We start from the raw sequence: 22,930 nt of genomic DNA on the forward strand, positions 1-22,930 counted from the left end.
CAATATAAATATATACATATATGTATATATGATAAATATATACATATATGTATATATATATATATATATATATATATATATATATTTATATATTGCATCTTCAACTATTCTTGGGATATCATTATCCAAATGTTGTTGTTAAATAAATATGATGATGATGATGATGATGATGATGATGATGATGATGATGATGATGATGATGATGATGATGATGATGATGATGATGATGATGATGATGATGATGATGATGATGATGATGATGAAAACAAATTAGATGCAAATTAGGATGTTGATAAAATAACAATGGGGCTGATTGTGCTATTAATAATGGTTTATTAAGGCAGATGCACTTATGATTAGTATATAAATCATACTCTTTGTTTGAATTAAACTTTTTCTAGCATATACAAGCAACAGTCAACATATTTAAAAGTAAATTAGTATTAATACTGGAAATTAAATCTTCAGGTTAAATAAACTCTTTACATTTTAGGCCTAATGTTTTATTGACTTGGTTTACTTTTATATTTTCCACAAGACAGAAAAAACAAAATAAGTTTTCACATTATTTACACTGGCAAGGCTCTAAATGAGTGTTGAATTCATTTTTTAGTTCTTCAATATCTATTTCTGAGTCATGTACTGTCACAATGCTTTTTTTAATGGTAGCAATCATGGAAAACGGCCACAAATTTTTACCAATACCAGGGCGACCAATAAACTTTTTATTTTGCTTTAGTGATTTAGCAACATTTAAAATTTTGAGTTTTTACCTGCTGAAAACAATAGCATTCACACTATGAGGTTTCCAGTTCATATTTAAAAGAAGTGTTGTTGATTTCATTCTCTTCATTGTTTATGGTATTGTAACATTTGTGACAATTTTTAGATGGGTGAGCATTCTCTAAATTTGACAATATGACATGGAGTGCTTTTTCAATTTTATTTTTTCGTTTATTCCAATAGAATACTTTTTTTTCCCATCCAAATATCAAGATTCTGTAAATAAGATTCAATTTCTTGTAATGCAGTTTCATCTAAAAATAATAAAACTTTTTAGATAGTTCTAGTTTATATAGTGTTTATATTCATGAAGTAAATTGAGCTAATAAATAAAAAAAAAACTGCATGTAAAGTAAAAGACTTTATTCAAAATTATTAGAAACATTTAGTCAAATTTTTTACATAAGGTAAAATTTTATTTCACAAACGATGTAAATAAAATGTTATCATTTTAAGACAATAGTTAGAAGTAAATTTTGAACAAGAAAAAAAATTGAGTGTTTAGATTTTTTATACGTTTTAAAAAGTTAAAAGATTCATATAAGTAAAAGTAGAAAAACTTTTAAGTTTTACGGCTAAAAAAAAAGTAAAAAGACTTTTAAATTTGTAATAAAATGAAAGAAAAAGTTTTTTTTAAGAAGGTCTTCTTCAATTATAAAATAATTTTCTCCTTTCATTTTACTAACTTTCTAATAAAATAAAGTTACCAAATCATTACTGACAGCCTAAAAACTGGTTATCAACGTAGATGTTGTTAAAGAACGCGATAAGTAATGAAAAATAATTTGTCAAGTAAAAATTAATATAGTAGCGAAGGTCCGGAGCCATTTTAAAAGTTCTAAAATTTTTATAATCCAACTGCTAGGCTTATGAGTAGTTTAGAGGTGACATTTTCAAGTTTTCGGCCCGCTTGAACTTACTATCTTCTTTGATCGAGCATAAAGCTTTTAAAGATTTTGTTTACAACTGGAACCCAAAATGAATGTGAAGGCTGCAACAAATTACTCCCGGTCCAAGTAAGTAAATTGTTCATTGTCTTAAATAAATTTAAAATTTGGGTGGGGTGCAATTTTAATGGGAGTTCCAAAAAAACTAAAAGATTTAAAAAAGCCACTTTTTTAAGACCGATGCAAGAAAATTTATTTCGTACACAAATGTAAAAACCTGAGTGAATAACATTCTGAAGGAGGATTTGCCAAGGACCGCTAGATTAGTTATAATCACTGACCTCTGTCAAAGCAGAAACAACTATGCATACCAAGCAATTAAATTGCACAATCTGAGTGAAAACTTCCGGCTGAAGATGTTTGTGATTAGAGTTTTACCGTTTTCCTGACAACATGCAGCTGAAGCCATGCTCTTTATCTGGATTAATAAGTTTTAGCATTTTATCTTTATTTGGTTAAAATCAAATTAACCCTTTAATGTTTTTAGATACCTAATGTTTCAAAAAAGAAAACCCATCATATTTTTTTAAAAAACTAAATTCCTTAAAGGGCTAAAAAATAAATTAAACTAAAAACAAGTCACCTGTTTTTGAATTCTTTGCTCAAACAAAGATGCTTTGTGGCATCTTGAATTCAATTTAGTTGCTCTTTGGATTGCTTCATAAAAACCCAAACTGTCAAGAACTATTATTTCTTACGATACACAAGTTTCGATACGCAGCTTTTTAAAATAAAACACATTAAATATTTCACATGAATGTAGACTTTCAAATAATAAAATTATCTTCTTAAAATTCTTTTCTTGAAATGTTATTTGCATTTCTTATTTTTTGAACAAACATAATAATAACAGCGATACTTAAAAATACAGGTGTTGTATTTCATCATTTATAAAAGTTTTGGTGCAGTAATTCATCGTTTCAAAAGTTGAAGCATTTAAAAGCAGACAAAGAAATGGTTCTGCCATTTCTAGATTTCATAGATTTTTTTGAAGAGACAGATAAAGATTGTGGTGGATTTGAAGCAAATTTTGTAAATACTCTGCTTGATGACTACAAATGCTCAATTTGTTTCCTCGCGTTGCGTGATCCGCAACAAATTGCAGGGTGTGGCCATAGATTTTGTAAATCGTGCATTCAAAAATGTATGAGGTAAAGCAATCGTTAAAATATTTCTAAAATTTATTTTTTAAATAATAAGTCTATTTGAGTTAGTTTATTATTACAAAGACATGTCGATTAACTTTTCAACAAAACTTTATAGTTTTTTAGCTCATTTCTGACCTTAAATAGTTTGCTTTTCAGTTCATGGCTAATTTTTAAACGGAAATTTAAATTTCCTTATCTTTCAGTTTTAAAACTAAAAAGTTTTGTAAAAATATTGTAATACAAGTAAATATGTAAATTTCTTTTTAAATGATATACAAATACTTCTAAAATTTTTAAGTGACTTTTAGTTTTGAACTTAAATTGGTTTTTCTTTTTTTAGCAATACTCAAGCAAATTGTCCTAATTGCCGAAAACCCATAGACAAATCTATGGTAAGCAATATTTAATTTCAAAATCTTAAAGTAGTATTGGTGGTGAAACTCTACAAATGTTTTATTATTCCTTAAAAGTGACTTTTTCCTGTGAATAAATAAAATAAACAACGCAAAGAGCGAATGAAATCTCCTTTTGTAACTTTATCTCGCATTTAGATGGAGTTTTACGTTCTGTCTTTCAACCGCGCTGAAAGATATGTTTTCACACGTAATCTCTTGAAATGATTTTATCATCAGTTCGGCGGCTATGCTCACAACAGAAGTCATTAAAGTCGCCACCATTTTGAAATTTGCAGTGCAAATTACTCCATTCTGAATATGATCACTTTTTGAACTATTAACAAGCAGTGAATGATGCAATTTTTTTCTTTAACAATTTCTTTCGTGCATTTAGTTCGTTTTATTTTATTTCTAATAAATACAGCTTTCACTGCGAAAACATTAATAGATAAGATTAATAGAAACATTAATAGATAAGTACCCGAAAGTGCATACAAAAATGGTTGTTGCTCAAAAATTACTTATTATAATTAATCATTACTCATGTACGATATACAGATCCCTTTTCTGAATGTTTTTCCTGGCAATGTTATCCAAACATTACCCAATAAAATTAACTTATAATTAAAAGATCTAATTTCAGCATCTTAGAAGCATAAAGTTTTAAAAACTTTAAAGTTCATAATGAAGTTAAATATTTGTTAAAGTTTGCATTACATATTTATTAACCATGGACGTTAGGGTTGGTTATTTTTTAAAAACTTTGAATTAAAGTTCCGCTGGCCATTTTTCTGATGTCTTTGACCATACGATACTGATAACCGATTCTCTTAATAACATTGAATGTTTAGTTAGGTAACTTTGACCTTCAAAATAAAAGCCTTATCAAAAGTATCTTTTCACCCTTAGTTTTGAAGCTTTTACTAATCTGATAATCTTAAAACCAATATTAATAAAAAATCCGTCCCTAAATATTCCTATTTTGACCCATGACATGTCAGAGTTGGACCATTATTGACCATAACCATTAGTTATACTCCTAAACTTTAAGCGATGTTTTTTGAGTTTTTAATATGACACATTGTTCACTAGTATTTTTTGTTTATGTTAGTCAAAATCGAACCACAAGTTACAATTTTATTATTTGTTTAGCTTGGTATTTTTGCAATAAATAATATTGCATGTGCAAGTTCTCTAGAAATAAGTATATAACTCGTAAGCATGGCTTACGAAACTCGTAAAATGGGCTCAGTTGTTAAAAAAGAGGCTACACGACAGAAAACATGTCAAGAAAGAAAGCAGAATAAATTAAAAAGAGTTAGAGTTGGGAGTGTACAGGCCTCAGTTCTATTATCTTCTGAGATACAGTTGGAGTCAGATAGAGTTGACAATAGTAAAGAAGATAATTATTCACCAAACATACAAAAAAACTCTACACAAAGACCTTAAATGTAGATTATATAGGTTTTTTAAGCATAAAGATTTAAGACAAGTAATAGAGCAGCTTCATCAATAAGAATTGCAAAATTAAAAGCTGGCAAGGATGCAGGTTTTATTGACGATAATGTTCCTGATACAAGTCTGGCTCTGGATCTTAAGAAAATTAAAATATCAAAGCAAAGAGTTATGAAAACCTGTAAAGAAAAGCATAATAAGTAAATCAAAGATGACGATATACAATGTATAATGTTCGATGGTAGAAAAGATCTTATGAAAACCATTGTATATAGTGAAAATGGTAATCCATACCAAAGGGAGATCTTAGAGAATCAATATTGTATTTGCTCTGAGCCTGATAGAAAATGTTTACTTCACTTTGTATATAATCCAGAGAAGGGAGGAGATTGCTAAACATATTGCTCAACAACTTTTTGAGTGGGAATATGAGTTTCAGAAACAATTAGTTGCAATTGGTTAGAATTCAACCAATCCTAATACAGGTTGTATTATTCATTACTTTAAATTACTGTACTTTTGTTTTTTAAGCATAGTTAAATTTACTAAGAGTACAAAATTATACAATGTTGGAAGGGTGGAGTTATTTACTATTTAAAAAAAGAACTTGGAGTCAAACTATTCTGGATTATTTGTGCTTTGCATACCAACGAGTTGCCAATCAGGCAATTAATCATAGCTTCGGGTGGAAAAACTGTTTTTGACAATGGATTTTCGGGAAAAATTGCGGAACTGATTAACAAAGGAACGAATCTTCTTATGCTAAAAAAAAATCCTCAGCTTGATGCTGTATTAAGGCTAATTTATCTTTAGTATGAAGATGTAAATTCATTGTCCACAGATCAAAAGTATCTAAACAGAATATCTGAATTGTGGCATCAGGTGTTTTCCCTGATGTTTTGAAGGAGATTCAAGTTGGCCGACATAGTAATGCCAGTTTGGTGAATCTTTCAAGTAGACTTCTGAGCATGGTGCTCTGAGTATGAATTAGAAGCACAGGATCTCAAGAACTTGAATTTGTTAGCAGAGTTCACCATGGGACTTTATTCTGTCGTGTGGTTTGAAATTAAGGTGATATACTTAACTTAGTATAAAAATACAAAATTATACACGCATTTTGATAAAAATATAAAGCATGCATTTAAAACCATACCATATATTTAAGCTAAAAATTGTTTATAGCAAAACACTGCTGGAATCAGGGTCCACTACATATCCTTAAATAGCTAGCCTTGGTGAAGAGCCAGAACAAGTTTGTGCAGGATATTATATTATCGTATGTCTGCTTATCGGTCCGGAACGCACACAATGGAAGCATTCTTCAGATAATGCTTTGTAGTTAAGATGAAAGAGAAATAAGATTTGCAGTGCAGAAAACTCTATAAGTGAGAAACTATAAAGATGTAGGAAAAAGATATGCAGAAAAAGAAGAATACCAAGTATAAGTCTTGAAGCAACATGTCTCGCAGATCTAATTAATTAGATAACTGAGGAGACAAGTAAACCAATTCTAACATGTTGTCTAAAGATATAAGACATAGCACAGTTTCTTAAAAATTAAATGACTTTGCTAAACTTGCCTGTCTATTGTCAATCTAATGAACTGTTTGTGGAACATTTCCCAAAGGCTTTAATTGTGTATGGCAATGAATGAAAAAAGAGAAGGGTTCATAAAAGCCAAAGTGGCTTAAGGAGAAATAATGCTTATGTGCCAGTCAAAGAAAGATTTGTTAACTGAACATATTTTACATTTTTTTAACTGAACATATTATACAAAATTAACATAAATTAAAATGTATAAAATTGTCGTTTAAGGTCCAATTTTACATTGTGAGGGAACTAACTTGGGAAGGGTAATTTAATTTAGACTGGTTTTAGGATAATTGGAACAGTACCAAAAAAGTTATGATACTAAGCGTAAAAATATATATTTTTGATAAAACTAATATTTTGAGGCTCAAAATTACCTTATTAAATAAATAAATTTTGGAATAAAGAGAATTAGTATCATATGGTTAAAGACATAAGAAAAATGGTTAGTCGAACCTTAAATCACAAACTTTTGAAAAATGACACACCCTAATATGCATATATTTAAACAGTAAGTTCTTAGCAATAAACAGTTTAACAGTGATCATAAGCTTATAACTATGTAAAAATTGAAAGTTATGAATAAATAACACTACTTTTAAAAGTTACGATTGCATTTGGCTAAAACTGATTTGTCCATTTTATTTTTTGAAAATTATATTGAAATATTGAATTGGAACAGTTTCTCGCTCAGCACAATCATTAATATAAACTAAATCTGTCATAACACTTATTTAGAAAATGATTCGTTTGTTGCGTTTAGTACATTTATCATCATTATACCTGTTGCAACTTTAGAACTGTCTGATTTCCTTATTCTTAATCAAAATATTAGTGTTTTCATAACTAAAAATAATATAGCTTTTTCTTAAACTAAATTTTGATTCGTTGTTTTTTTTTCTATTTCATTTTTAATCAGCATTTTTAAAAAAATCGATCTTTTTTGGATGATGTAATGTTTTTCATTATCAAGCAATCAATATGGTAAAAGCGCATCATCATCGATGAGCACTTATAACGTTAGTTTTTGCAACCTGCAATAAAAATAAAGCTTTTCATGACATGTTACCTTGAACTAGAGCGAGCATAAGAAATAGATTCACATGAATTTAATATTGACCAAGAAGAATTTTTGTCCTTGCTTATTTTTAACTTAAATACTAGGAGCGAATACGATACTTGTTTGTAATTTGAAAACTAAAAATTTAGTTGAAAGATTTGTACAACTGTTTATTGTAAAAATCAATATTCGAACCATATTTCGTGGTTTATATTTTAATCAAATGCATTTATTCAAACTTAAACAAGAAAAGTTAGTCAAAATGAATCAGCATTTAAAATCTTAAAATCTTTATTTGCCATAAGTAAATGATGGTAAAGCAAATACCAGTCTCAAAAGTAATTAAAACTTAACCTTATTTTAAAAAAATTAAATTTAAATTTTCAGAACTTTCATTATTGTCTTAACCATTTTTTCGAACACCTAAAGGTCAATGATCTAGGGACCCAAAAAGATTATCCTAATAGGTTGTAATATATAGATATCAACCATTACGAATTGGTTTCTATAAAAATAGCAACTTCCAAGTTTCATTTCACATTTTCTTTTTTAATAATAGGATATATTTTTATCTTTCAATCTAAATGAAATAAGGAGAGAACTTATTGGTTGAACTTATTTATGTAATTAAGGTATTCGAAGATGTGGCTGCTAAAAGAACTATTTCTGGATTGCTTGTGGCATGCAAATATTTAAAAGATTGCAACTGGACCGGCGAGTTAAGAGCAATTAATGTACGAACTATTGTTTTAATTTTAGTTGTCTGTAGCTTTTGAATTATGTAAATTTCATAATTTCTATTACTTTTCGTAATGCGGATGAAAACTATTTTGTACTTATAATTTCAAGCTAGATTAGTGATACAAGAAAAAATGTATCGTATTGTTGCATTACATTAATTTTGGTTTGCAAAACTTGATTAAAGTTGAAACAGTTCAAACAAGTTCATTTTTATTTTTGTATTACATTTCATTTGCATTCTTATATTTTATTATAAATTATTTAGCATTATAAAATCTGATTTTTATTAATTTGGTTTCAGGATCATATAAAGTGTTGTCCATTTGCGGAAGTTCTATGTCCAAATATACCGTGCAAAGTATTATCCATAAGGAGAGATTTAAAGCACCATTTAGATTTAGATTGCAAATACCGCAGTATTTCGTGCAAATATTGTCAAAAAATATGCGTTTATCAGAGTTTAGAAGTAAATTTATAATTATCCATAAAACTATAAAACAAACTAAGTTTAAATAGACTTTTGAAAGTGATTTTGAAAATTAGAACATTTTGTTTTTGTTTTAGGCTCACTGGTGGGTCTGCTTACGTTTTCCCCTTGAATGTCTCAATAAATGTGGACAGAAAAACATTTTGAGGAGTGAGGTGAATTCTTAATTACTTTAATAGAGATATTGAAAAATAGTTTTGGTTTGTTTAAAAAAAACTAAGTTGCAGTAATGTTCCTTTTTTTTCGTAATTTAGATGAGTTCTCATGTGTCAAATGATTGCCCTCTCACCATTCATCGCTGTCAATATTTTGATATCGGATGTTTATTCAAGGTCAGATTTTAATTGGTGTTAGACTCATTAGCTAATCATTTTTAAATATAGGAGCTCCAAGATTTTTGAAAAACAATTTCTATCTCTTAATGCTGATGTTGCGCAAGAGATAAACAAAGTAAAGTTGTTTTATTGAATCAACGCATTTGATTTGATAATTTTACTAACTAGGAAAATGATTATGTTCAAAGATTCAATAACTTTGTACATTAATTTTTAATCCGTTTTTTATTTGCTTAGACTGAATATATCAGGCTGAAATGAATAAATAAAAATTAACGTCATGACAAAGTTTTTCGAACAAATCATTTTTCCGCTTTGATGTCGCTATTCTTCTTCAAAGTTGCTTAACTGTGTAAAATTTTGGAAGAGCCAGTTGCCTCCTAGCGCTATACAATTTTACAGCCATGATAAGTGGTGTATGTTTCTAAGTACTTTACTTTTGTCATTCAGCCAAACAACTTACTCTTTATGTTCTCGTTTCGAGTTACAACCTCAATGTTTTGAAATTCTTTGTGAAAGTAAACAATACTTAACACTTTGGAGTTAATCTTTTTGTGTTAACTGTTCATATTTAATTCTTGTTGATTCTAGAGATAAAATGCGCAGAGCATCTATTGAATAATAGGCAACTAAATGAATCAAGCGCTGTGAGTTCCAGAGAGTGACTGATGAACTGTTTATAAAACTTGCTCATACAAGTTTTCGGAATTACTTTTTTGCCAAACAAAATAATACACTTGACTTTTAGAAATCTCAATATCTTGATTTAATTTTAATGATGAATTTTCACCACCAATTTTAATGCATATGAAAAAATTTCCTTGTTTTAAAAATTTCATATTATAGATTATCGTTGTTTTTGGCGTTGGGATGTTTCCAACGAGATGCTACAAAATAAATACAAAAAACAAGAATAATTTTCAGTCTTTTTCCTGATTAGTTTTTGTAAAAATAACAAAAAATGTGCTTTGAACTGATATCACCCGAAGAGTATTTACTTAACCACAAAAGTTATTTACAAATGTCAACATATCATAAAGCGCCTGAAAGTGGTGGCCCTTTCTTAATTTAATGTACAAGTGAATTTAGTTGATGGAATTAGAAGACATATCTTAAGCAAGTTTTTTTGATTTGTAACTTTGGTAACAGCAATCATGCTTTTCCCATCAAACTTAAAACTATAAACATTAGCTAAACACTGCGGAGTATTTTTATAACCGCAAAGATTATTTTAAGTCCACAATTGTTATTAAGACTGGAGACCTAAAATTAGTTAAACAAATTTCTTTAATCTACTGTGATTTCTTCCTAACAATTTTTTTAAAATCTTCTGTGACTGCTTCTAAACTAATGTTTCTTTAATCTACTGTGACTGCTTCTAAACTAATGTTTCTTTAATCTACTGTGACTGCTTCTAAAGTAATGCTTCTTTAATCTACTGTGACTGCTTCTAAACTCAAAATATTACGTTTTCGAACTTTTAAAATAATCTTTGGTATTATTACTTTTCTTCTGCTGACTTATATTTCATGTTAGATATTTTTCCTTACAGCCTGCTTGTTTACACTGCTTTATGTAGTGAACTTGTGATAAAAAGAAGATTCTGAATGATATTTTTTCCCAACCTCAGTCTTAGCTGGTACTTTTGGTGTGCGATGAATGACCAGCAACAAACAAACAACAGCACACTCATTTCATTAAATACTTTTTAGGGCAAAATTTATGATGCTTCTAAAAAGCATTTCTCACTTTCACAAAAATGTTCATTCGAAGACGTCGAATTATTGTCCATCAACCCGGAATTCACCCTTCTCTGTTAAAAGTTAATGACCTCAATTTTTATGTTTTGATTTTTGTATAGGTATGGAAGAAGCTAACAATAAACTTTATAAAGTTTGATAAAGTCTACTTATTATAACTGATCTAATTATAATAACTGAAGCGTTGTTATCAGCGGATCTTACTCAAATTTATATTAAAAAAAAATCTATAACTACAAAAATTCTTTTTTCAAAAAGTTCTAATGATAATTACTAAGCTAGTAGTCTTTTTCTCCATAGTATAGACATTTAAGTTGGTACGAGCCCAAAAACATTCAAATTTTCAGATTTTTTTTTTCTTCAAATTTGAAAAATTGAATCATTTTCGATTTTAAAAATGTCTAGTTTTATTATGTTTATAAGTAATTTAGTTACAGAAAACTTCAATTTATAAATATGATCTCAAAAAGAAGTCCTTAGCAACAGTATAGCAACAATAAACAATGCTTACTTTTGTGCTAAATTTCAATAAATTTAATCAAAAAATTAATTTCTATAATCTTTCATATATATATATCTCCTTTGCTTTATATCAACTTTCCAATTACGTTATTTCAATTATTAATGTTGAAAATAATAATAATAGTTAAAAAAGTTTTATTTTTGCGTTTTCTCTGTAAACAGATTTTTAAACTTTGAACAAAAATATGTTTTAAACTATTTGGAGATTATGGCTAAAACTTTCACAGATTGTTCATCAGAGTACTGTGAAAGGAATTTGACCAAAAAGAGGTATTTATATAAATACCTCTTTTTGGTCAAATTCCTTTCACAGTACTCTGATGAACAAAAAATATTTAGTATATAGTTAAGTGTTAATATTTAAAAAATAATTACTATATAGTTAACTGTTGTTGAGATATTGACATTGGCAGCACAAAATTTCCCTAAAAATTAAAAATTATTGTTTAAAATGCAGCCTTTGTTTAAAATGCAATTTGATTCTGTAAAAGATATGATGGTGATTCTGGTCAAATCCCTCCATTAACATGTTATTAACCTTTTTGAAAAGTTTTAGTCACAAACTCTAAATATTTTATGAGAAATACTTGTTTAAAAATGTAGTTAAAATTATATATTTTTTGCTGACTCAGTCTGTTTTAGATTATACTTATACTTTTTATTATGTTTACTCATTATGTTTCATTAATACACACAGTTTTTAACAAATATTGTATGAAAATTGAATATGTTGACTGTTTTAATTTTTCTGGGCTAGTACTCCCTTAAAGTGTTTGGACATTTCGAGAAAACAGTGTATATGAATTTATTAAGTTCACAATTTATCTGATCAATTTTTTTCAGCCCACCCATTTGAGACATGTTGCAATTTATATGTGAGGGCGGTGTTTTTACAAACAAAAGATTAAATAATATTTTAATTTTATTTGTAGTGTGATGATGTAAGGGATTAGGAAGGTTTGGGCTCTAGGTTTATGTGGAAAGGTAAATGTGGAGGTTGGGATCGAGGTTGATGGCAAGGGAGTTACTTGGTTAGGAAAGGGCGAGGTTTGGAGATAGTTTAGTTAGAAAAGTACAAGGTTTGGTTGTTAAAGGGTTAAGGTTATGTTTGCCGTCCTCAGAATTTTCTTTATACAATAAAACTTAATAATGGTTCTTAGTGGGTAATCGTTAGCACTCATTGTTCATTACGTTTATATAATACAAATAATATTCTTTTACACTTCTTGTAATGTTCAATACTGTTTATATATATTACTCTTTTTTATACAATTATCTTTACTTTATTTGAAACTTACCGTTATTCTTCTTTAATCAATAATTATTATTCTTTTTCTCTTTCATTCAAGTATAAAACTGCTTATTCATCAAAGTATTTTTTAATCACTAAAATTCTTTAAAAATCTTCTTAAAAACTTTCCTAAAACTTTCCCTTTAAAACTCTGTCTTCGTTTCTTCTTCTCTCCTGCCAACCGTCAAACTTTATTTTTTTGAGCTTTTATAGTCTTTGGTTGCATTTCGGTTGTGATACCTATTCATCATTTATTCATGTGACAGGTTGATAAGTCTTCGCGTTTACTTTGAATTTAATTTGAATTGAATTTTCAGTTGAATTTAACTTTTCTTCTTACGCTTTATCGTTTATGAGTCTTCGTGTTTACGTCTTTGTCCAGTTGCGTTTAACTTTTCTTCTTTTCGGCTTTATTGTTTATGAATCTCCGTCTTTACGTCTTTTCCCTTTTAGTTAAAAATATAGTTTTTTATTAGTTTAGTTTGTTACTACATTCTTTATTTAAATATATATTTAATGGTAAAAACATTACATAATTAAAATGTTAATTATATAATGGTTCATTCTTAACTAAATATACGGATGCGGAACGATCTTTTCTTTCAATTATCAGAAAGAAATGCAATCAAACATAAAAACAAAAATTTATTGTTTAAATTAAGCTCTAACCATTTTTAGTTGCTCTCTGTAGCCATTTTTTTTTTCCCAAAAACTCAACAAAATAAAGTTATTTTTGCGTAAACAATGTAGGAAACCATTTGGCTATTAAATACCAAGGCAAATTCTCCACATTTAATTTGTAGACTTCAGATATACTGAAACATAAAAGTATAATTTGTAAAATTTAAAATGTGTAAAAATAAATGTTCATGAAAATATTTTTTATTAGCCCCTTAAAAGAACACATTACGTATTTGCAGTTTGTGATACAACATTAACTGAAGACGGTGTGAGTTCCGTTGGGGAAAACCGCATAATGTCTCATCCGTAATTTTTGATGAATGATAAATTTCCTTCTTTACAAAAGTTGCTGCAGTTATTAAGATGTTTTTGGATTCAATCCTCTTTTTTTTCAGGGAGTTAAGACAGAACAAATTGATCACGTTTCTTCTTCAACTGGCATTCATTTAAATTTGGCCGTGAAAAAGATAATTGAAATGCAATCCAAAATTTCTGACATGGAGAATGAAATCCAAAATATAAGCATCAATCAACAATGGAATAAACTTAACCATCTGCCTAATACTAGTAATGATTTTTCGTACAAAACCAATAGTTTGGTACGTAAACCCTTTACGGCTGAATTGTCTACGCAAACCAAAAGAAAAAAGTTGTTCTAAAGTGAAGTAACCGCTCAGTTAGTTTTCAAGTCTTTTGCATCAGGAAAAATCATCGCCTAAGGGATTTTTTGGAATATCTAATTTTTTAAAGAAGTCTATCATTCATATCTGATATATATAAAATTTATACTTGGTACATATTTATGCATATTGTGAGTATTGTTAATAGATGTGTTTTCATACATTTTATATAAAGATTATTAGGCAGTTATATATCCAAGGCTTTTGCTTACCTTCAAAACATTTGTTTTTGCCTATTATCATTCCAAGATTTATATTTTAACCGAATGTTGTAATACCAAGCAACGGTATGAATAGACTCACATCATCATAAAGAGAGGCTGTGATAAAAAGAAACTTATACCTGATGAGTAGACAATAAAAACTAAAGATCAATTTATTTATTTATTTGCATTTTTGTTTTTTATTTTTAATTGTATTCTTTGTTACTATTCTGTAAAATAGCTAAAGCACATAATTAACAAACTTTTATAATTAGAGAGGGTTTTTTAAAAACTATGATTGTAATAATTATCAATGCTGATTATTATTACTAATCTTAATCCTAACTAAATCACTAATGTTCTTAGTATATCCAAATTATCACCGATTTAACTGCTGATAAAAATATTAAAGTATTGATTTTTTATAGAGATACAAAATTTAATTTCTGAAACTTGAAAGTCCCAAACTGATGACTATCACTAACACATCAGACAGATAAATTTTTTAACATGGGTATTTTATATCAAACAGCCTGTGTGCTTCAAAGACATTTAGACGAACTTTTGTAGACTTGGGACACCGTAAAAAGTGCTAACACCAAGGAACTAAAATAATTTTGGAGTGATAGGTCAAAGGAAAGTCATAACAAAATTCTTAAAAAACATTACAAAATTCTTAAAAAATTGCTTCAGTTTCTTAAATGACTTTTCTTGAAATTCTTATCATCACAGAAAGATGTTTAACCCTACTATGCCGTCGCTAATTGACTTGCACTTGTTACGTTGGGGTCCACAAGGACCCCAGCTAAATAATTACGTTTTTAATAAAATAATTCGTTGTTTAAAAAGATTAACAAAGATAATTTTATTCTGTTTTACCAAAAATAATACATTACTTTGTTATTAAAAAAAAAACATCTAAACATATATATATATATATATATATATATATATATATATATATATATATATATATATATATATATATATATATATATATATATATATATATATATATTTATATAGACACACACAAATGACATTTGTATGTGTACCAATGATATAAACACACACACACAGATATATATATATATATATATATATATATATATATATATATATATATATATATATATATATATTATATATATATATATATATGCATGTATGGTTTACTTTGCAGAGTGTTCACAAAGAATTTTGCTGTGTGTACAGCATACAAAATTATTAAATTTATCACAAGTACTTCGAACTTTTTTATCAAGTGATCTAAAACAGAGCTTGCATCTGCCTCATTTTCTTTTCACACCAAAAATAATTGTTCTTGGTGACCAAACAATAAAGAGTAGACTTCTTGTGTTCGAGCAGGTAAAAAATCTGTAGGAATTTTTTTTTATATTTACGCATCGTTATATCTAGACTTAATTTTTTCTCCAAAAGTTTTTGTGCAAGTGTTACTGTTGTGAAAAAGTTGTCCAGTGTAACATTTCTTTCAGATCCTTTTATGACTTCAACTAGATCATGTACTACTTGTTGCCCTTGATTTCTTTCTAGGCCATTCCCATGAACACCACCAGTATAAATTTGTGCATTCAAGACATAGCCGGAACTAGAATTACACAATAACCATAGCTTTTACCCATATTTAGCTCGTTTGGGTTTTTTATATTGTCTAGAGGAACAACGTCCACGAAATGGAAGCAGCTATTCATCAACAGTAACCTTTTCATATGGTTTAAAACTATTTGAAAGTTTTTGTACCCAAATATCAAAAACCTCACAAATAGGTGCAAATTTGTCATTGCTGCCTTTTAGTAATCGAGTTGCTTTGTCGTCAAATCTCAAAACTTTTGAAATGGTATGAAAATGCTCACAACTCAAATTTTAGAATTGTTTAGTCTTTGTTTTTGCCATATTTCATTACTTTTCAATAAACATTTGTTGTATTGCTAACTTCCACTTCAGTTCAACTATTTCATTAGTTTTACCTGGACTTATTTCCCCAGTTCTATCGTTATGTATATTTCCTCTTTCTAATACCTGATTTGTATAACATATTCTCCCTTGACTATTTGTACCATAAATGCTGCTAGTGCCTCAAACTCCACCACGAGTTCTACATCTTCTAGCTCCTAATACTGGTGTTGAATTATTCTCTACTTTTGAAATTGTAGGAGTATCTACTTGAAAATCAGCATCATCTGATAACTTAGTATATTCTGAGCTGTCTGTTGTTACTTCAACAACTTCTTCTTCCTCTTCATCATCATCAGATGTTAACTCTTCTTCACTTGATGGATCTCTATCAAGTGATGCAAACAATAGTTCCTGAGCCTGTTCAGCAGTATATCAAATACAAACTCTTTTTTTATTTTCAGCCATAAGTTCTAACATTTGTTATGAAATCTAAATTTAGCTGATTTATCTAAAAATATCAAAGAAAAAGATTGAGCTACAAATAAAAAAATAAAAACAGTTTTTAAAACCATGAGTTATGAAAAAAAAATCAAGTTTATCAGAAAAACTATGTTAGGGTTCATATGGACCCCAACATCATTGATGTATATTTTGAAAATAACTAAAAAAAGGAAGCAATGTTCGAAAAATACTTTTTTGGTCTTTGTACATCTTCTGATGTTTAACAGATACATAAAGTTTCGGAAAAAAATACTATGTAAATATATAATGCAAAAACAAACTACTCGTGGGGTCCGTTTGGACCCCAACATAAAAGTAGGGTTAACTGGTAGCAATAATGTCATCTGAGAATGAAATTGGCATTCAATTAAATTTTAAAAATGTAATTGAGTACTATGGAAAGAAAACAACAAAAGTTTAGCAGTAAATTTTCATTTTAATTATGCGTTACCTTTGTCCAAAAAGGCTTAAGATCTTTTACATAGCTCCGTGAAAAGCTGGTGAAAAAATTGTAAGACACTTTTCATAGTCCACCAACTCTTTTGGGATTGTTGATATGTCGCTCATATGATGAAAAGTATAATGACTTCCGCACGTTTATCTGGTTGTGATTTATCTTTATTTTTTCTTCAACTGCTGAAGATTAATGATCAGATATATTTTGTTATAAACGATGAGCTTCTAATTCTTTTGGGATCTTTAAGTCCTTCAGTTATCCTGCGAAGAGAGTCAATAAGGGCCAGGACGACAAGACAATAGTATTTTGTTGATTCCTGAAAATAAACAACTTTGTTATGCAAACAAATAATAGAGAGAACAAAACAACTATACAGTTTTTTCAAAATATTTAATTACAAATTTATATTCACACTGCTATTACAGTATGAATATAAACTTGTAATTAAATATTTTGAAAATTAAAAGAGATTTTTTTTTCAATTTTCTTTTATTGAAATAAATCAAGTTACCACAATATAAGTTTATAATAGAAGAGTAAAAAATAAAAAAATTAAAAACTAAAATATTGAAATGAAAACAATTTTTCATATTTATCAAAAAGAAAATGTGGCCAAAATAAACAAACCACAACAACAAAGTTAATAAACCATAAAAAAAAAAAAAATTATAAAACACAAAAAAATAAAAAAAAACGAAATTAATATATTGTTGACAATCCTTCAGCTTTTAACCATTCACTGATCAATTTCGGCATGGAATTCACGAAATTCTGATTAATATCTTTTGGAACATTATTCAGTAATTTTTTATTTCTTCTTTTAGCTGGTCCAGAACTTTTATTTCAATTTTACCAAGATTGTTGTCTAACCAAGACCACAAATTCTCTATCCAATGGAGATCTGGACTATTGGCAGGCCAAGAATGATTTTATTGTTGTTTTCTTCAAACTTTTGCTTACAAATCATAACAGTATGACAAGGAGCATTATCTTGTTGGAAGATAATTCCCATATCTTTTCAAAAAATATCAATAGAAGGCATCAAATAATTATCCAATATGTCTAAATATCTTTGAGAATCAAGCCTTCCATCGAATAGTTTGAAGCAACCGACACCTTCATAGTTCACGCAGGCCCAGATGCCTATACTGCCACTACCTTGTTTTGCTCTATACATTAGGCCGGCTCATAACTTAAAAAAATTTGGAAAATTTCTTCGGGAATTTCCAGTAATTGGCTCTCAAATACGCTGAATGCAATGCTGCAAACCGTTTTTCGCTTCTACTTTGCTATACTTTTCAAATAAATTAACTTAAAAACGCTCATTTGTTACATAATTTATTGATTGAATTTATAATAAAATTCAAATTATTTGAACAGTCAAAACAATATATCATTAGCAAACGTTGATTAGAAACTATACTTAAATGTTCTTAAATTCAGATTTTGTGTCAAAGTGAGGCATCAACTTGCGGCGCTCCAGTTGAACTCGAATATAGCCATCACGATTCATGACCATAAACTTTAGATGCTGATTCAGTCACAATTTTAATCACACGTTCAACACTTTGATTGTGACATGGAAATGGCTCAATGTCAATAAATATGTCTTCAGCTGACGAAAGCCATGCCAATATTTGTACAGTTGGAATATGTTTTGTCAGAACAGGTTCCAAGCGGGGCTGTGTTTGCCAGTCAATCAGTTCTTCATAACTAGTCGCTTGAAATCGTATCTCAGGGAGTTGAAATTTTCGATTTGGTATGTCATCTTCACGAGCACGAAGAATTCTCTTCAACGCAAGCTTACGGATCACTTGACGGTTGTCTTTGAGCATAGCCAGAATAATGCTCTCGATATGAGCCGGGTAGCTATTGCGCTTCAAAACTTGCTGAACAATTATTCAATAACGCACAGGAAGAAATCGTGATGTTTCTATCATTTTATAATAGTGTGGAGCAGCATTCCAGCAGTTTGAATGTTTCTTAATGTCAAACCAAACAACCGCATATGAATTCACAATAAATTTAGCCAAAAGTATTAGTTCATTTGATGGATCTTCAGTAGATATATAGAGGCGTAGAACACGGTTTGCTAGTGTCAACCACCTTGCATGGTTTAGTCGCCTAGGTGTTCTAGAATTAAATCTATCTGGTACAACACCTGTCTTCACCGCATTAACAATTTCGAAAAAGTACAGTTGATCACTGCTTAACAACTGCTTATTGCATATAATAGGTTCACCAACAAGTATGGCAAAGCTGACTATGGGTTTTTTAACAGACATTGAAATAGACTTGCCAATTGGTCCATTAAATGAATGGGGTCCAGTTGTTGCACCATCTAAAGAGTGAAAAAGATGTCGCAAAGGAAACTCGTTCAGATGTAAAAGACAAATGGACCAGTGCAGTGGTCGACCAAGTTCAATTTCCATTCTGCGTATAACTCCATTGTTTAAACCAGTATTAACGTTAGTTGAATCAGAACCAATACAAACAAGGTTCGTGAAGTCAACAGTATCAATTATTGAATCTGCAATGGATTTGGCTGATCCACTTGTTGGCGTACAATGATCAACATACTTTGAATTTGGCTCTGATAAAATGGAAATATGTTCCTCAGAAATCACAGTCTGCCTATCCCCCTCAAGTTTTAAAGTCTGATCTTTCCTTCCATCAAAATACAATCTAGTAATTCTACAATCAGCATTTTTACAGGATGTTCTCAGTAGTTTTTGTTCTCTGCGAATTTTATTCCGATCCACTGGCCCCATATGTTCTATACCAAAATCGACCAGAGTTGCTGATACAATCGCGGCAACTGCTCTATCTGATATGCCAAAACCATCTGCTTGTAGAGCAATATTTTTTAAACAACGGTTTTTCAGACGAGTAGATGTGACTTCGGTATCGACATCTGATACGGAAGGGGAATAAGTTTCGATGTCAGAATTGTTGTCTGTTTTATTATTTGATTCATTATCAGATGCTTCAACGACTCTGGCACACTTAACTGCAGTCTCTTCCTTTGATAATGAAACAGATTTTCGTTTTAGACGCCTCTCAGCACGTGCGGATTTCTTCTTGTCGATTCCAGCTATTCTGCCAACACGTATAGTGCGTTGATCAGTTAGGAAGTCATGCTCAATTGCTGGCACCTTCAGAACCATTGGACAGCAACAAGACGAAAGTTCTTTGCATTTACTCGAACAAATGTCAAACAATGTGTCAAGATCTTTTTCTATTTCATCTTGTTTGACTGTTGCAGACTTTGATCGAATCACTTTCTGAACATTGCCTATGTACTTCTCCAGCTGTAATTCTATGCCTCGAAGACTTATAGTAGGAACTGATGCTTTAATCCATATCTGAGAAAGTTTCTCTGCTAGTCTCTTACAAACAGACCGTAGTGGTTCAGTTTCATAATTCTTCTCAGACAAGTATGCTTTGCCTACTTGCTTGTGGGTTGGTAAGCAAAAATTGGGTAATTCACGACCTTCTCCAAAAAGTGTATGACGATTCTTTGAAGCTTTAGATCTTGAAATCATTATTGTTTTACAATTTTATAACATATCAGAATTTCAGTTAATTTCTAAAAAGACAAGATGAGACGGATAAATTCATCAATCAGTTGATAAAAGCAGAAATTAATAAACAATCATATAAAAATAGAAAAATATAATAATAATAATATAATAATATAAAGTTATAATAGCGTTGGAGTTAATCATATCATTAGGGTTAATTTAGTTAGGTAGGTATAGGTTTGGTTCAATTTCATAACCTTGGGATTATATCTAGTATTAGGGTTAAATGCATGTTTCAGTTAATGCATGTACTAAAGTAAATATACTTAGCATATAAAACCTTAAAACTTAAAAATGCAAAGTATAATCAATTCTTTAAAAATATTTCTTTTGTAAATATTAAACAACACTATATCACGCCACTTTTCACAAATTCTAAAAAAAATTAATTTTTATGATCCGGCCTACTATACATAGAACAATCTGGGTGCATTTTTTCATGTGGTGTTCTTCTCAGCATTACTCGGTTTTTTCTTGAATCAACCTTAAAGTTCATTTCATCGCTGAAAAGAACGTTGTGCCACATACTTTGAGACCAAACTTTATGAGCTAACACCAGTTTTTTCTTGATTTCTGATGTTTTTTCGATACACATGGTTTTTTACAAGCAGCTCGCCACATGTAATTGTGTTTTTGTAGTACTCTTCTAATTGTTCGAGCACTAGCAACAACACCAGAAGTCTCTTGCCATTTTCGACTGAGATCAGTAGATGCTAACTTTCTATTTTTTTCACTATGCGAAAAAGTGAACGTTCATTTCTTTCATTTGAAATGCTGGTCTTCCGGGACGCGGAAGGTTTTCCATTGTATTGTATTCATGATATCGGTTGATTATTCTGCTAACAGTTGCATGTGTTGTGTAAATATTTCGCAATTTTTCTCATTGAGATGTTTTGTTCATTTATTGCTATGATTTTACATTCTGTCATATTATCAATAGTTTTTTCAGTCATTTTGATTGTTTTTTTTCTGAAACGTTGTAGTTAGTGAAATACTAATTTTTATATTTTATTTTACACAAACTTTTAAAATTTTTATAATAATTTTAATAAAAATTCTCTAATAATTATTATTATTTCGCAAATAAGTATAAAATTTTACTCAAAGACAAATGCGATTTTAAAGGAAGTTTAAATAACAGATTGGATTGTTAGTTTTGGCCATTATAATCATTTAAGATTATGAGATATATGTAAAAAAAAAACTAGATAATTAGCGTATCGATTATTATTTTTATGAATATCTATATTTATTTGAAAGATAATATGGTGCTCATAAATTAACACTTTTTATATTTGAAAAGAATCAAATAATCATTGATTTATTATCAATCAAAGTTGAATGATATAAAAAAACATGATGGATTGTTGTTAATGGCCAATACTGTGGGTATTATTCTTTATTCCTTGAGTGAGAGCAGTTGCTTCAATAAAAGTTTATAAAGTTTTGACAATTTCTTTCAATTCGGCAATAACCTGAGCTGATATTATTAGGTGGTTAAGGCTCCCCAACTACAATTCGTTTTATAGCTTTATCTGGTCAAATATAACTTTGACTTTAAGCAGTTAGTATGTGGTATTCCGTGGAATGAGATTAACTCCAGGTATTGAACAACAATTCTAAAACTATAGCTAAAGCAACCCTCTAACAGCGAACATTGGATTTGATCTCAGCATTTATGAATGCTTCAATGTAAGACCTCTAGAGTAACATAAATGAGAGCAGCATTGTTAGTGGATTACAGGGGACATTTGAGCGGACTATAACTGCTCGCCACTTCCTTACTTGTCACTAAATTTAAGTCTCCATAGCAGATTACTTGTTCATATTTTTAATATTTGATTTGTGAAAAGTTACTTCAGGTTTCATTATTAATTACTGCTTAACTCACCATATTTTTAAAGTTTTCTTCACAATTCTGTATAACTTCTAAATGGTTTTGTATTCTTTTCCGTATATGTTTCAACTGTTTTTTATAATAAATATATAAAGGCTTCCAGCACCAGTTTTCAACTTTATCGTTGGTTTTCGGCAATAGCTTTTGTAATCACCGACAGATAAATAATCCTGCTTGGATTGATCACTGTTTCCATGTTTTGTTATTTTTTATCAATCCTAGCCCCCAGTGTTACACTCCCATATAGGCAAATTTTTTTTATGCTTTTTGCATCCTCCGGGTTGACAATGTGCTGCGAAGTTCCCACAACCATTATAGTATTCTAAATTAGGCAAATGTCAAAAACCATCACTCTTCGTCATTGCTTCATCACACTTCCCTTTATTGTATTGTTTAAATGTAGCGTTTCAATTCTAAAATGGTTTTGATTGTGCAATTGAATTCTTTTTAATTGCTCATTCGTTTATCGTTTCAGTTGAATTTTGAGTTTAATGGA

The 22,930-nt window shown here is 29.3% G+C and overlaps 2 protein-coding genes, 1 long non-coding RNA gene and 1 pseudogene across 4 annotated transcripts; 2 read left to right on the forward strand and 2 right to left on the reverse strand.

Annotated features, from left to right (window-relative positions):
• Positions 1-425: 425 nt before the first annotated feature.
• Positions 426-2,480, reverse strand: LOC149888882 (uncharacterized). Its single transcript, XR_016452905.1, has 2 exons — positions 2,314-2,480; positions 426-1,037 (listed from the first exon to the last, which is right to left on the reverse strand). It is a non-coding gene; the product is annotated as an uncharacterized LOC149888882 (long non-coding RNA).
• A 139-nt stretch (positions 2,481-2,619) lies between these two features.
• Positions 2,620-14,065, forward strand: LOC149888883 (TNF receptor-associated factor 4-like). Of its 2 annotated transcripts, none has more exons than XM_090087766.1 (7): positions 2,620-2,881; positions 3,219-3,270; positions 8,011-8,112; positions 8,421-8,585; positions 8,684-8,761; positions 8,861-8,938; positions 13,591-14,065. In XM_090087766.1, the coding sequence occupies exons 1-7, from the start codon at positions 2,685-2,687 to the stop codon at positions 13,852-13,854; spliced, it is 936 nt and encodes a 311-aa protein (XP_089943892.1). In that variant the 5' UTR covers positions 2,620-2,684; the 3' UTR covers positions 13,855-14,065. The 2 variants fall into 2 exon arrangements, with proteins under 2 accessions (XP_089943892.1, XP_089943893.1); XM_090087767.1 differs by lacking the exon at positions 13,591-14,065 and adding an exon at positions 9,179-10,701.
• On the forward strand, positions 4,495-5,843 carry LOC149888884 (uncharacterized; annotated as a pseudogene).
• A 710-nt stretch (positions 14,066-14,775) lies between the features above and the next one.
• LOC149888885 (uncharacterized) lies at positions 14,776-19,724 on the reverse strand. Its single transcript, XM_090089134.1, has 2 exons — positions 19,025-19,724; positions 14,776-14,816 (listed from the first exon to the last, which is right to left on the reverse strand). The coding sequence occupies exons 1-2, from the start codon at positions 19,722-19,724 to the stop codon at positions 14,776-14,778; spliced, it is 741 nt and encodes a 246-aa protein (XP_089945260.1).
• Between the last annotated feature and the right edge of the window lie 3,206 nt (positions 19,725-22,930).

Source organism: Hydra viridissima, unplaced genomic scaffold, assembly GCF_058129835.1.
Source record: "Hydra viridissima isolate aposymbiotic clone 2 unplaced genomic scaffold, HvirCarnegie_v1 scaffold_5, whole genome shotgun sequence".
NCBI lineage: Eukaryota > Metazoa > Cnidaria > Hydrozoa > Anthoathecata > Hydridae > Hydra > Hydra viridissima.

Excerpts from the sequence above, each read along its gene's own strand:
- LOC149888883 (XM_090087766.1), top strand. The coding sequence starts at position 2,685 with ATGGTTCTGCCATTTCTAGATTTCATAGATTTTTTTGAAGAGACAGAT. Across the intron at positions 3,271-8,010 it reads AACCCATAGACAAATCTATG|GTATTCGAAGATGTGGCTGC; the intron begins GTAAGCAATATT and ends TATGTAATTAAG. Across the intron at positions 8,586-8,683 it reads GCGTTTATCAGAGTTTAGAA|GCTCACTGGTGGGTCTGCTT; the intron begins GTAAATTTATAA and ends TTTTTGTTTTAG.
- LOC149888885 (XM_090089134.1), bottom strand. The coding sequence starts at position 19,724 with ATGGGGCCAGTGGATCGGAATAAAATTCGCAGAGAACAAAAACTACTG. Across the intron at positions 14,817-19,024 it reads AAACCGTGTTCTACGCCTCT|ATCTTTCTGTGATGATAAGA; the intron begins ATATATCTACTG and ends GTAGGGTTAAAC.